The following is a 13,813-nucleotide window of genomic DNA, read 5'->3' on the forward strand; positions in this document are numbered from 1 at the left end:
CACCATCTGGTCACAAAAGAGTTGGCCTGTCTGTTATCGATTTAAATAAAAGCATTTGAAAGACAACTTTCTCAAGTTCCAAACTGCATTCTGTTTTCATGTTTGTGGTTTCCGGTTCAAATGAATGTTAAAACACACTATTGCAGGTCTGTGAAATATTCATAAAGCTGAGTAAATCATCTTATTTGTTAGTTCTCTCACAAGTTTAATTTTTACCAATGGTCTCTGAGTCACAAGGTTGTGCATTGAAGTCCTGCTTGAAGGCAAAAATCAAGGGTGGCAGCCTTACGTAGTATTGAAGGAGCTGGAGGTACAATCTTTCAGATAGGAAGTTAAACTGAGGCCCTGACCACCCTCAAGTAAATGTAAATGATCCCATAACACTATTTTGAAGATGAGCAGGAGAACTATCTCCAGTATCTTGGTCAACTGTTTATCTCTCAATGATCATTATCACTGTTGTTTGTGGGATCTTGCTGTGCACAAAATAGCTGTCCTTAAAGTATTTCATTGCCTGCAGAAGGCTGTGGGATGTCCAGTGGCTGTGAAAGGCAATTTATAAATTGCCCTTACAATGGGAAATCAGGAGGGCAAAAAGAAGAAATGAGATAGCTTTGGTAAATTGGGTTAGTAGAATCCAAGGGATTTTATAAACACATTAATGACAAAAGAGTTATGAGGGAGTGAATAGGACCCCTCAAAGGCTGCCTTGCTGATCTGTGTGTGGAGCTGTAGGAGCTGGGAGAGATATTAAACGAGTATATTTGCATGAGTGTTTACTGTGGAGAAAGACATGAGCAATACAGAATGTGGGGAAATACATGACGGCCATCTTGGAAAAATGTCCATATTACAGAGGAGGTGGTGCTGGATATCTTAAAATGCATAAAAGTGGATAAATCCACAGGACCTGATCAGGTGTACTCTAGAACTCTGTGGGAAGCTAGGGGAGTGATTGCGGGCCTCTTGGTGAGATATTTGGATCATTAAAGTCACAGGTGAGGTGCCAGAAGACTGGAGGTTGACTAACATGGTGCTACTATTTAAGGTGGTAAGGAAAGGCCAGGGAACAATAGACCGGTAAGCCTGACTTCAGAGGGAATTCAAGAGCATTGAGTATAGCAGTTAGGAGGTGATGTTGCTTAGGCCACTCTTGGAATATTATGTGCAGTTATGGTCTCCCTGCTACCGGAAGGATGTAGTGAAACTTGAAAGGGTTCAGAAAAGATTTAAATGTTTGTTGCCAGGGTTGGAGGGTTTGACTATAAGGAGATGCTCAATAGGCTGATGCTGTTCATCCCTGGAGCATTGGAGGCTGAGGAATGACCTTTTATAAAAGTTTATAAAATCATGAGGGGCATGGATAGTGTAAATGGACAAGATATTTTTCCTTGGGTGGGGGAGTCCAGAACTTGAGGGCATAAGATTTAAGGTGAGTGGAGAAGGGTTTAGAAGAGACTGAAAGGGCAACCTTTTCACACACACTGTGATGCGTGTATGGAATGAGCTGGCAGAGGAAGCAGTGGAGACTGGTACATTTACAACACTTCAAAGGCAAATGGGACTAGATGGGTTGATTTTTAGGATACCTGGTCGACATGGACGAGTTGAACTGAAGGGCCTGTTTCCGTGCTGGACGTCTGTATGACTCTAGGCTGTAAAATGATATTTTATCTGTGACTAAACTGGTGATTTACAACCCCCTCTAGTGACATAAAATTGAATTTTCATTTACTCTGCGAGTTTCAATTTATTAAAATTGTCATTTACAAAGACTAAATATATTTAATGTAATTTGATCTCTGTGCAATCGTTTAAATCCCCATTTCCCTATTTGTTGTTAGTCTCCATCAGAATAGGAAGCTCAAATTTGATGCTATTGTGGGCTTCTCTGGATATTCCGGCCAATGTCATGCCTCGGTCACTAGCTCAAGGACTTCTGACTTGTAAAACTGGAGTTATAATACAACTAAAGGTAACTGCTAGACAGTTTTGAAGTAGTTTTATTTAAGGTGAGCTGTCAGAAAATATCTTAATTTAAACCAAGAGCCGAGAGACTGCTTCTAAAAACCAAAGAGAGGTCCCTTCAGTTTCATTTGCTCTTTAGCTTCAGTAGAACAAATATTAAAGCAGAACTGATAATGTTACCCTTGTTCTGTCGTGGTGAAATTTGATAAACCCGCCTGGCAAGTAAATGGCTGTAGTTGTCAGACCTAAATAGCTCTTCTAGTGCCATGCCTCTAGGAATTCCCTGGCTGTTCTGTTTGGCTTGTCCTATAATAGTAGTGTTGTCTCAAACCAAGGACAAGCCAAACAGGGAATTCCTAGAGGCATGGCACTCATCCACAGATTCAATCAATAAGCACATCGACCTGGACCCAATATACCGATCACTGCAATGGACAGCTGGAACTGACAACTGGAAGTGGCAGATTCAAACCACTCAAATGCCAGAGGAAAGATCACAGAAGCACTTCACAGGAGGCTCCCAAGCACTGAGGATGTCACCTAGACAGGAGACAAAACGTTTGCAACACAAATTCCCAGCTCAGTGAACAGAACCACAACAACGAGTACCCGAGCTACAAATCTTCTCAAAAACTTTGATTATCTCTTTGTTTCATACCCCTCAGCTGGTACTATATCCATGTGCCTACTGTTCCTTTTTATTCCATGACCTATATGTTTCCTTACAAAGCTGGTGTGTGGTATTGTGTTGAATGTGTTTGGAAGTCTACATGCACCGTATCAACATCCTTCCCTTCCTCAGCCCTATTTATTAACTCCTCAAAACATGCTAGCAAGTTAGTTCAAAATGATTTTCCCTCAACAAATCCATGCTAACCCTTCTGAATCAATTCACAATTTTCTGTGAGAATATTAATTCTCTCTAAATAATTGTTGCTAGAAATTTACCCACTCCCAAATTTAAACCAATTGGTCTGCAGTTGCTGGACTGATCCTTGCAACCTTTTCTGTGTGAAAAAGTTGCCCCTTATGTCTCTTAAATCTTTCCCCACTCAATCTAAACCTATGCCATCTAGTTCTGGACTCCCCTACCCCAGGGAAAAGACCTTGTCTATTTATCCTATTTATGCCCCTCATGATTTTATAAAACCTCAGCCTCCCATACTCCAAGGAAAACAGCCCTAGCATACTCAGCCTCTCCCTATACCTCAAACCCTCCCAACCTGGCAACATCCTTATAAATCTTTTCTGAACCCTTTTCAAGTTTCACAACATCTTTCCAATAGGAAGGAGACCAGAATTGACAGCAATATTCCAACAGTAGTCTAACCAATGTCTTCTACAGCCGCAACATGACCTCCCAAGTCCTGTACTCAGTACTCTGACCAGTAAAGGAAAGTATACCAAACACTGCCTTCACTGTCCTATCTAACTGTGGCTCTACTTTCAAGGAGCTATGAACCTGCACTCCAAGGTCTCTTTGTTCAGCAACACTCCCTAGGACCTTACTGTTAAGTGTATAAGTCCTGCTAAGATTTGCTGTCACAAAATGCAGCACCTTGCATTTATCTAAATTAAATTCCATCTGTCATCTCCTCAGCCCATTGACCCATCTGATAAAGATCCCATTGTAATTCGAGGTAGCCTTCTTCACTGTCCACTACACTTCCAATATTGTTGCCATCTGCAAACGTACTAACCATACCTCTTATGCTTATATCAAGATCATATATAAAAATGATGAATAGTAGATCCAGCACTGATCCTTGTGGAACTCCACTGGTTACAGTCCTCCAGTCTGAAAAACAACCCTCCACCACCACCCTCTGTCTTCTACCTTTGAGCCAGTTCTGTATCTAAATGGCTAGTTCTCTGTATTCCATGAGATCTAACCTTGTTCACCAGTCTCCCATGGGGAACCTTGTCAAACACCTGACTGAAGTCCATATAGATCACGTCCAACGCTCTGCCCTCATCAATCCTCTTTTGTTACTTCTTCAAAAAACACTCAATCAAATTTGTGAGACATAATTTCCCACACAGAGTCATGTTGACTATGCCTAATCAGTCCTTGCCTTTCCAAATACATGTACATCCTCTCCTTCAGGATTCCCTCCAACAACGTGCCCACCACTAATGTCAGGCTCACCAGTGTATAGTTCCCTGGCATGTCCTTACCACTTTTCTTAAATAGTGGCTCCACGTTGGCCAATCTCCAGTCTTCTCTGGCATCTCACCTGTGACTATTGATGATACAAATATCTCAGCAAGAGGCCCAGCAATCATTTCTCTAGCTTCCCACAGAGATCTAGGGTACACATGATCAGGTCCTGGGGATTTATCCACCTTTACCCATTTCAAGACATCCAGCACTTCCTCCTCTGTAATATGGACATTTTGCAAGATGTCACCATCTATTTCCTTACAGTTTTCCATGTCCTTTTCCACAGTAAACACCAATGCAAAATACTTGTTTAGTATCTCCCCCATCTCCTGCGGCTCCACACAAACATTGCCTTACTGATCTTTGAGGGGCTGTATTCTCTCCCTAGTTACCCTTTTGTCCTTGATGTATTTGTAAAAACCCTTTGGATTCTCCTTAACTCTGTTTGCCAAAGCTATCGAATGTCCCCTTTTTGCCCTTATTATTTCCCTCTTAAGTATACTCCTCCTGCCTTTATACTCTTCGAAGGATTCTCTCAATCTATCCTGTCTATACCTTACATATACTTCCTCCTTTTTCTTCCCTGTACCCTCAATTTCTTTAGTCATCCAGTATTCCCTGCCTTTCCTTTCACCCTAACATGAATATACTGTCTCTGGACTCTCGGTTATCTCATTTTTGAAGGCTTCCCATTTTCCAGCCGTCCCTTTATCTGCGAACATCTGCCCCAATCAGCTTTTGAAAATTCTTGCCTGATACCATCAAAATTGAAATTTCTCCAATTTAGAACTTCAGCTTTTAGATCTGGTCTATCCTTTTCCATCATTATTTTAAAACTGATAGAATTATGGTCGCTGGCCCCAAAATGTTCCCCCACTAACCTCAGTCACCTACCCTCCCTTATTTCCCAAGAGTAGGTCAAGTTTTTTTACCTTCACTAGTGGGTGTATCCATATACTGAATCAGAAAATTGTCTTGTGTATGCTTAACAAATTCCTCTCCATTTAAACCCTTAACACTCTGGCAGTCCCAGTCTATGTTTGGAAAGTTAAAATCCCCTACCATAACCACCTTATTATTCTTACAGATAGCTGAGATCTCCTTACAAATTTGTTTCTCAATTGCCGTCTGACTATTGGGTGGGTCTTTAATATAATCCCAATAAGGTGATCATCCCTTTCTCAGTTCCAATCAAATAACTTCCCTCAATTTCCCCCCCTTTCCCCCCACCCCACCAAGCAGCTCTCGCAAATTTCCCTGCCAGTATATTCGTCCCCTTCCAATTCAGGTGCAATCCTTCCTTGAACAGGTCACTTCTGTCCCAGAAGAGCTTCCAATGATCCAAACATGTGAATCCTTCTCCCATACACCACCACCTCAGCCATGTATTCATCTGCTCTATCCTCCTATTCCTACCCTCTCTAGCTTGTAGCACTGGGAGTAATCCAGATATTACTATTTTTGAGGACCTCCTTTTTTAAATTCCTGCCCAACTCTCTATATTGTCCCTTCAGAATCTCATCCTTTTCTCATGTCATTGGTTCCAATGTGTACAATAACCTCCTGCTGAGCCCTCTTTTCCCCCTTGAGAATATTCTGCACCCTCTGAGGCGTCCTTGATCCTGGCACCAGGGAGGCAACACAGCACTCTGATTTTTAGCTGCTGGCCACAAAAACATCTTTTTGTGCCTCAAACTAGATCTCTTGGAGCCTGATGTACCCCTCTTTGCCGGTCTCAATACCAGAAACTTGGCTGTTTGTGCTACATCCCCCTGAGAATCCATCACCGCCTACATTTTCCAAAACAACATACTTATGTGAAATGGGGATAACCACAGAAGATTCCTACTCTAGCTGCCTACGTCTCTTACCTTTCCTGGAGTTGACCCATCTATGTGACTCTATCTGCAGCTTTTCTCCCTCCTCATAACTGCCGTCCAGCACATCACCCTGCTCTTGTAAATTCCTCATTGCATCTAACTTTCACTGCAACCAATCCAGTCAATCCGATAGGATTTGCAACCAACAGCATTTATTGCAGATATAATCCTCAGTAACCCATAAACTCTCCCTGAACTCCCACATCTGACAAGAAGAGCATATCACTCTACTAAGGGCCATTTTTGTTTCTTCCAATCTGCAGACCCAGAAAATAACACCGTCTTATTCCTCTACAAAAAAACTGCTCTAGGCTAACTTAATAATCATGGCTTATATTTTTAAGTTTTATCAAGAGACATCGCTCAATAAGACATATAATCAAGCAAGAACACACTCTACTCACCACTGCAGACTATTCACTTAAAACTATTCACTTATCTGTTTCTGTACTGTGACCTCTCCCAAACAGGTTCCTCCAAGATTAGTTGTGAATTTCACTATTTGTTCATTTTCCCAGATGCACTCCGATATCCAGCGATACATGAATTCAACAGCAAAGGCAGTAACTGCACAGGTTCACTGCTGTGTCAGTTAGTAGTGTGGTTTTCTTTCTGTCCCTCTCCTGCACTGAGCTGACTATGTGCTGCCTTTGTCTGTTCCTCTCCCTTTTGAAAGTGCCATTGTTTTGACTTTCTTTGTCTCTGAAGTTCCAAAACAATGCAACAGCATAGAAAACAGTAATTGCTGCTCCTGGAATTTGAGGAAATCACCTCCAACACCTAAAATATCTCAAAGGAGCAGCCTGTTACAGCCAAAACTTTTTCCCATCCTCCATCGATGGATAGAAATATCCAGGTTGATTATTTCCTCTTCGATATTTGCAGGTGTACCCAACGCTGGTGCACTGTGCAATTTTCTCAGCATGAATTTCAAGTTCCCTGCCCGGACGTGTTCTTTGCTTGGCAACCATGTTTCTTATAGGCTGTGGAGAAGAATTGGGAGTCTGTCAATTCTGCAGCTAATCATGGAGCAGGACTGTACTAATGAAGATCTAGTGCAACCCTTGCCGTGTGTCACTTATTCTCAGAAAGCCTGTTTGGAGACTCTGCATGAGTGAATATTGGTGTTTGACATGGCAATATCTAAGCTCACAGGTGGCTTAGTGGTTAGCACTGTTGTCTCACAGCACCAGGGTCCTGGATTTGATTCCACCATCTGACAACTGTGTGGAGTTTGCACATTCTCCCCATGTCTCCATGTATTTCCTCCCACAGTCCAAAGATGTGCTATGGTTAATTGCCCATCATGTCCATTGATGTGAAGGTTAATTGGATTAGCCATGGGAAATGCAGGGTTACAGGGATAGGGTAGGACGGATGGGTCTGGTTTGGATGCTGTTCGGAGGGTTGGTGTGGACTCAATGGGCTGAATGGCCTGCTTCCACACTGTAGAGATTCTATGGTTGGTCATGTAGACTGGTTTCTGGTGTGCAGCTATTAGTTGCATAACTGTCCCTTAATGAAAACTTACTCATTCAGGAATAAGGGAGAAGCTTAATTGGAAAAGAATTCTTGGAATTAATTTGCAGTGTTCTGGAAAGAGCATTTTAGGTCCTTGTAAGTATGCTTTCCAGTTGGGATTCATTTAGTGCTTTGCTGTATTCTATAGAAAACTCATGCGGTGAAGGAGGATCATGTGTTACGGCGCAGGTTTTCACTCTGTACTGGATTGGCAACACCACAGAAAATCGACCCTCGCAAGTTGACTCGAAACTCTTCTTTTGGAGGTTACAATGGGATTTGTCCTTTGACCCCAGGTTTGTTGAATTTGATCTACTTTAAGACTTATTCCACCAAATTCTGATAACTGCAGAGAAAATAGTGCAAAACATCAGCAGACAAATGCTGTCGTATATTGCACATAAAACAAATGCTGTCCTGGTGCGACTTCTATTCTTGCATTAAATGGTATTTTTGAAATACCTTTAATGGCTTAGGTTCGCTATGATTGAATACCAACTAAGAGCTGAGCTCACCAAGTCTGCTTATGCTGATCTGACTGGACAGTCCATATTAAATGCTGAGTGAATTCCCCACCCCTCTGATGAAGGTAACATGGTACTGAGCAATACATACCAGAGATTCTCGAGTTTGATTCTTATTTAATACTGAGTTCACAGAACAGCAGTAGGACCACAACATTAATCTCTGTATTACAGGGTTAGGGAGGGGAAGGTTCAGTCGTGGATCCCACTTTTGTTGATCATGCGGAAAGTGAGAGTGTGCCTCTCTTGTAAGGATAGAATTGCATTCATATGTAGTTCCCCAGTAGGTAAATAGTCTGTACACCTTTGCTGCCCAGGCTTACTACTTGCAGTTTTAAAAGGCTCTTCTATTTGTAGGACACAAAGTCAGCCCATTCACATGATCAGGATGTCTTGTCAAAATAGAAATTTGTGGTTAAGCACTGTTAAAGCCACACGTACTGGAAGGTGACCTATCTACCCTGAACCCGAGTTGATGTGTCTCCAGGCATTATTTGATGTGTTTTTCTCGTGGTCCTGGAAGCGATTTATTAATAGAGTATGTGCTTTCCAATGTGGCTATAATGAACACACACCCTAAATGTCTAACCCACCACAAACATTCCAGTCTCTATGGTAACTGCATGTAGACCAAGTTTTGAGAGTCCAAGTCTGACCAGCCCAGGGTACTAGGCCACCTGCACTCACCATGTAACTTATTGTGTGGTTGGACATAAATACCTTGTCACTCTGCAGGGTAATTTTAGTTGAGTGAACTTTAAATGTCATTGCTGTTCTGGTATCTCACTTTGTAAAGTCAGCCTGAGATGTGGTTTAGCAGACAATGCTGTGACTATATCAATACAATATTACAATGGGGCAGAATGTCATTGCATTGCCCAACATGAACAGAAATCTAGATGTGATGAAGTGAAAAGCTGTTTATTTAAGCAGGTGACATCCATTCAGATGAATGAAGGGCATTTCTTGAGTTACAGGGAGCTGCTTATCAATCAATTGCAAAAGTTTGCCATTTTCAAATTCATCTTGAATGAAACATTGATCAAGTTTCATTAAGTTAATGATACACTAACAAAGTTACACTCCTAGAAATTTCTTGTGACAATGGCCCAGAAATTCTAATCAGGGTCAGGAACACTATTATCGAATCCCTATGATGCAGAGGCAGGCCATTCAGCCCGTCAAGTCCACACCAACCTTCTGAAGAACATCCTGTCCATAACCATCCGCCTACCCTAACCCTATTACTCTGCATTTTCCCTTGGCCAATCCACCTAACCTGCACATCTTTGGACTGTGGGCGGAGCTCGAACCACCCAGAGGAAATCTCATGCAGACACTGGGAGAATGTGCAAACTCCACGCACACAGTTGTCAGAGGCTGGAATCAAATGGTTCCCTGGCACCTTGAGGCAACAATGTTATCCGCTGAGCCACTGTTTCTCCCCCCAGTCTCCTCTCATTTCCTGGACAGGTGGAGTCCTGTCCAGGAAATATCAGAGCCAGTAGAAGACTGATGTCAAACTCGTGCCCTTTTTAAGTGCCATATAAATATCCAGCAACTTTGATAACCATTGTACAAGGGTAAGTATGTGAGGTAAGTTTGGGGTTAGGGTACCAGGTGGGTAAAAGAGTAAGGGGTTGATGCGAGGTGGTGATGGGATAGAGTATTAGGCAAGTGGATGTGTTTAGGTTAAGTCAAGTTGTCAGTTTGGGAAGAGGGGGAGGGAAGGTGAAGACTGTGGGCTATGTCATGTTGGGGTTTAGTATGGAAAGTACATTTTAAAAGCCTTTCTGCATACCATCAGTGTAGACCCAAGGTGCTTGGGCTCGGTGGTGCAGTCCTATCCTGGCTTCTAGGCTAGGAGGCCTGGGTTCAAGTTCCACCTGCTCATCTGAACAGGTTAATTAAAAATATTTAGGCTGGGATATCTGATCGGCATGGACGGGTTGGACCAAAGGGTCTGTTTCCATGCTGTACATCTCTATGACTATATAAGTGCTAAGAACCCTCAACAAATTTGTGTAGGACAGTATCCTCCTAATCCTTTCTGTTCCAGTCTGCTTTCACCATGACTTTACTGAACCTCTTGCGTCAAATCAATCTTGGATGGGGCTTTATCAGCTATTGTGCTGCCATTTTAGCATAAGCACATAAACCCATCATCCTGTATCCAGGGTAATGTTCCTTCTGCTTCTTTCCTCATTTACTACAGACTCTGAAATGGAAAAGAATGGATTTTCAGCTCTTACCGATGAAGTCACTTCTACGCCCATCTCCAGCAGTAAGGTAGGATTCTGGTGTTTCTGTCTACCATTACCCTATACCTTGAGTGGGAATAACCTCCAGCCTTAAAAGGCAAGGACAGCATAAACTAAACATTTCTGGACTGGATCCAAATCAACTGTATTTCTCCTTGGAGCACATCCCTCCTCTCCCAAAAACTAGCCAGAGCAACTGTGCAGAAGCATTTCATAGAGTAGAAATTCCTGTGTCAAGTACTCTCTGTTTCCACACATTGAAGTATCCTTATGGCGTCCTACAGATTCAGTTTGTAGGATTGCCGGCAAGTGCTCAGAACTATTACAGGCATAGAAGGAGGCTATTCAGCCCATCATGCCTGCTCTGCAGTACAGAATATTGGCAAAACCTTCTCCCTCCCTGCAGCCCACTTGAGCTATCTTCTGTGACATTGTTTCTTCTCATCTGGTATGGAGAAAGCAATGGTTACAATAACGGAGACCTGGAGACCATTGAGAACTGAAGGAAAGTAAGTTGAGGAGTAACAACTCTGTCTGGAAGATGTGATGATGGTGTTTAAGAGCTTGATTTTATATTTTACAGATGACAGCTTGCATGTTAATGAAACTCCAGTAATTCCCATGGAAGTGAAATCATGATTTTTTTTCATGATTGATCTGCCGTTGATCTTATTTGTTTTAAATCCATCACAAATATTAACAGAGCTGATCAGAACCTCATTAAACGTTTGAATGAAGCATTGGTGCTGCTTCAGTGAAAATAAATGAGTAAAATTGTAAGATCAATCAGTTTTTCAGCAAACAGTAGCACATGTGGGTTGTAGAGCAATAAAATCCCTTGCTTGATCCTTGGTCCAAGATTTATTGTTGTTCAACTTGAGTGACTGAAAATTATCTCTGTGTTAGGAAGACAAACAGTGAGGATTTCTGCTTAAGATTGCAATCTAACATCTGGTAAATGTGAGAGGCTGTTGTATCTTGCTGTGATCACTGGCTAAGTTTAAACATAAATAATGAGTGAGGAAATAAAGCATGCAGACATCAACTGATCTCCTTTTGCTCCAGATCTTCACAAGTGCCAGCCTGTAGACAAATTGATTCCGTCTGCATGATATCACAAGCAGGCTGAGCACATTTAGATGCAACAAGTTTCATGACCTGATGATGATATATTAACTGTAATGCTAAACATTTGTGCAGCAGAACTTGCCACACCACTAGCCAACTTGTGCCACTCATTATTAGACCGAGTCCCTTAAACAAAGAGCCCAGTTATGCTTTGTCCACAAGAGGTAGGATGAAGCTGCTCTGTTCAATTGATATCTCATCAGCCAATTTTCAATCATTAGCTAAGTGATTGAAGGGCTCATTGACAGTGCTATCAAGTGGCACTGAGCAATAACGTGCTCAGTTTGGCTTAAACCAGGACCACCTGGCTCCAAGTCTTATTCCAGTCTCGGCCCAAACTTGGAAAAATGCTTTAAATTCCAGAAGGGGAGGTGAGAAGAGTGTCTTTGGTATCAAGTCAGCATTTTACAGAGTATGGCATCAAGACTGCCATTGTTTTTTTTAATTTTACTCAATGGATGAGAAATCTCTGCACTGGTAGGAATCATACTTAGCACAAAAACAAGATATTTGTGACTATTGGAGGGCCTTATTTCAGATCTAGAGCCAAAGATCTTCAACTGCTTTGCCCTTGACTTTCCCTCCATCAGAGATGATATTTGGTTCCATTTGTAACTCCTCAGATAATAAAGCAATCCATATCCCTCTGGTCACATTTAGGCTCGGACAGGTTAGTGACATTTAGAGTCTGAGATGTACAGCATGGAAACAGATCCTTCAGTCCAACCCGTCCATGTCGACCAGATATCCCAACCCAATCTAGTCCCACCTGCCAGCACCTGGCCCATATCCCTCCAAACCCTTCCTTTTCATATTCACATCCAAAAGCCTCTTAAATGTTGCAGTTGTACCAGCCTCCACCACATCCTCTGACAGCTCATTCCATACATTACTACCCTCTGTGTGAAAAGGTTGCCCGTTAGATGTCTCTTATATCTTTCCCCTCTCACCCTAAACCTATGCCCTCTAGTTCTGGACTCCCTGACCCCAGAAAAAAGACTTTGCCTGTTTACCCTATCCATAACACTAAAAGCACCACCTTAAATACTGAATCCATTTACCACCATATCAACAGTATGTACCTTCCACAAGGTGAACTGCAACACTTCCCATGGCTTTTGTAAGCATTCTGCTTGAAGCTCTACAGCCTTGTACCATCTCTGCCATCAGAAGGATAGGTGCAGCTCTTGGAAATATATCTATATTCTTTCATTGTAACTCGAGTTATACCTTGGGAATCCTGACCTAATGACACAAAGAGAGTGTATACACTACACAACTGACTGCTTAAATTGAAGAGCTACCACCAGCTAAACAGCATATAGAGATGGGCAGTAAATACTGGCCTTGTTAATATGGCCATGTGCTGTGAACGTAAGCTTGATTGTCATATGCACCAGCCAAATCAAAAACTATCCTGATTAGATATAGCTGTAACGTCCAGGTCCCAGCATTAACCTTGTCTCTCTTTTTTTTTTCTTTCAGTCTGATTCAAAGTTGTACAACGGCTATAACAAAGACTGTGTATCCCACATCTCTAAACTCACCAAGAAAGAATCTTTGAAGGTATGTGTCTCCAAGTGATAATGTAATACCTAAAGACTAGCCCTGTGTAACTTGCTCTGCTGTTTCCTAGTTTGAGGTGATTTGACTTTGTTTCAAAGTAATCAGTTTCTGACAGCAGCTCATGTATTAGGTTCAGCGGCAGGTCAACTCTAAACTCTGATGAGGTTTAAATTTCCCAAACCCCTTGCTAAAACATGGATTGAATTCTGTGCATTTATTTTAGTACCATTCCCTGACAGAGCATAGAAGTGTAGATGGGAAAGGCTTTTCAGCCCATTCAGCTCATGTTTCTTTGTACAGAAAGTTGTTCAGGTAAAATTCACGAATATCCCATTGCACTCCTTAAAGATCATGGTACAGCTTACATGGGCAGTACAGTGGCTCATTGGTTTAGCACTGTTGCCTCAGCACCAGGGACTGGGTTTGGTTCCAGTCTTGGGAGTGTCTGTGTGGAGTTTGCATGTTTTCCCTGTGTCTGCATGGGTTTCCTCTGGATGCTCCGGTTTCCTCCCACAGTCCAAAGATGTGCAGGTTAGGTGTAGGTGGATTGGCCACGCTAAATGCAGGGTTACAGGAATAGAGTAGAGGGGTACCTCTTTGAGGGTTGGTGTGGGCAAAATGGCCTGCTTCCACACTGTAGGAATTGTGTGATACTTTTATCGTATGACCAAAGCAATACTTCTCTCTTGACCAGAAATGTTTTAACCAGTCTTTGACCTTGCAAATTGTCTGCTGTATTTCCATTTATTGGGCAAAAGGTGCCTTGGAACCTTCTGAAAAAAAAAATACAATATCAGTGCA

The 13,813-nt window shown here is 42.1% G+C and overlaps 1 protein-coding gene across 3 annotated transcripts in view; it reads left to right on the forward strand.

Annotated features, from left to right (window-relative positions):
* The window catches only part of LOC132824384 (oxysterol-binding protein-related protein 8-like), a 135,379-nt gene that overhangs the window by 69,570 nt on the left and 51,996 nt on the right, over positions 1-13,813 (forward strand). For 2 of the 3 annotated variants that reach the window (XM_060838792.1, XM_060838794.1), the window contains exons 2-4: positions 7,682-7,829; positions 10,273-10,346; positions 12,932-13,012. In XM_060838792.1, the coding sequence (XP_060694775.1) occupies positions 7,682-7,829; positions 10,273-10,346; positions 12,932-13,012 (303 nt within the window). The remainder of the gene's footprint in view (positions 1-7,681; positions 7,830-10,272; positions 10,347-12,931; positions 13,013-13,813) is intronic. The other variant, XM_060838795.1, reaches the window with a different exon arrangement.

The sequence above is a fragment of the Hemiscyllium ocellatum genome, chromosome 18, assembly GCF_020745735.1.
Source record: "Hemiscyllium ocellatum isolate sHemOce1 chromosome 18, sHemOce1.pat.X.cur, whole genome shotgun sequence".
Classification (NCBI taxonomy): domain Eukaryota; kingdom Metazoa; phylum Chordata; class Chondrichthyes; order Orectolobiformes; family Hemiscylliidae; genus Hemiscyllium; species Hemiscyllium ocellatum.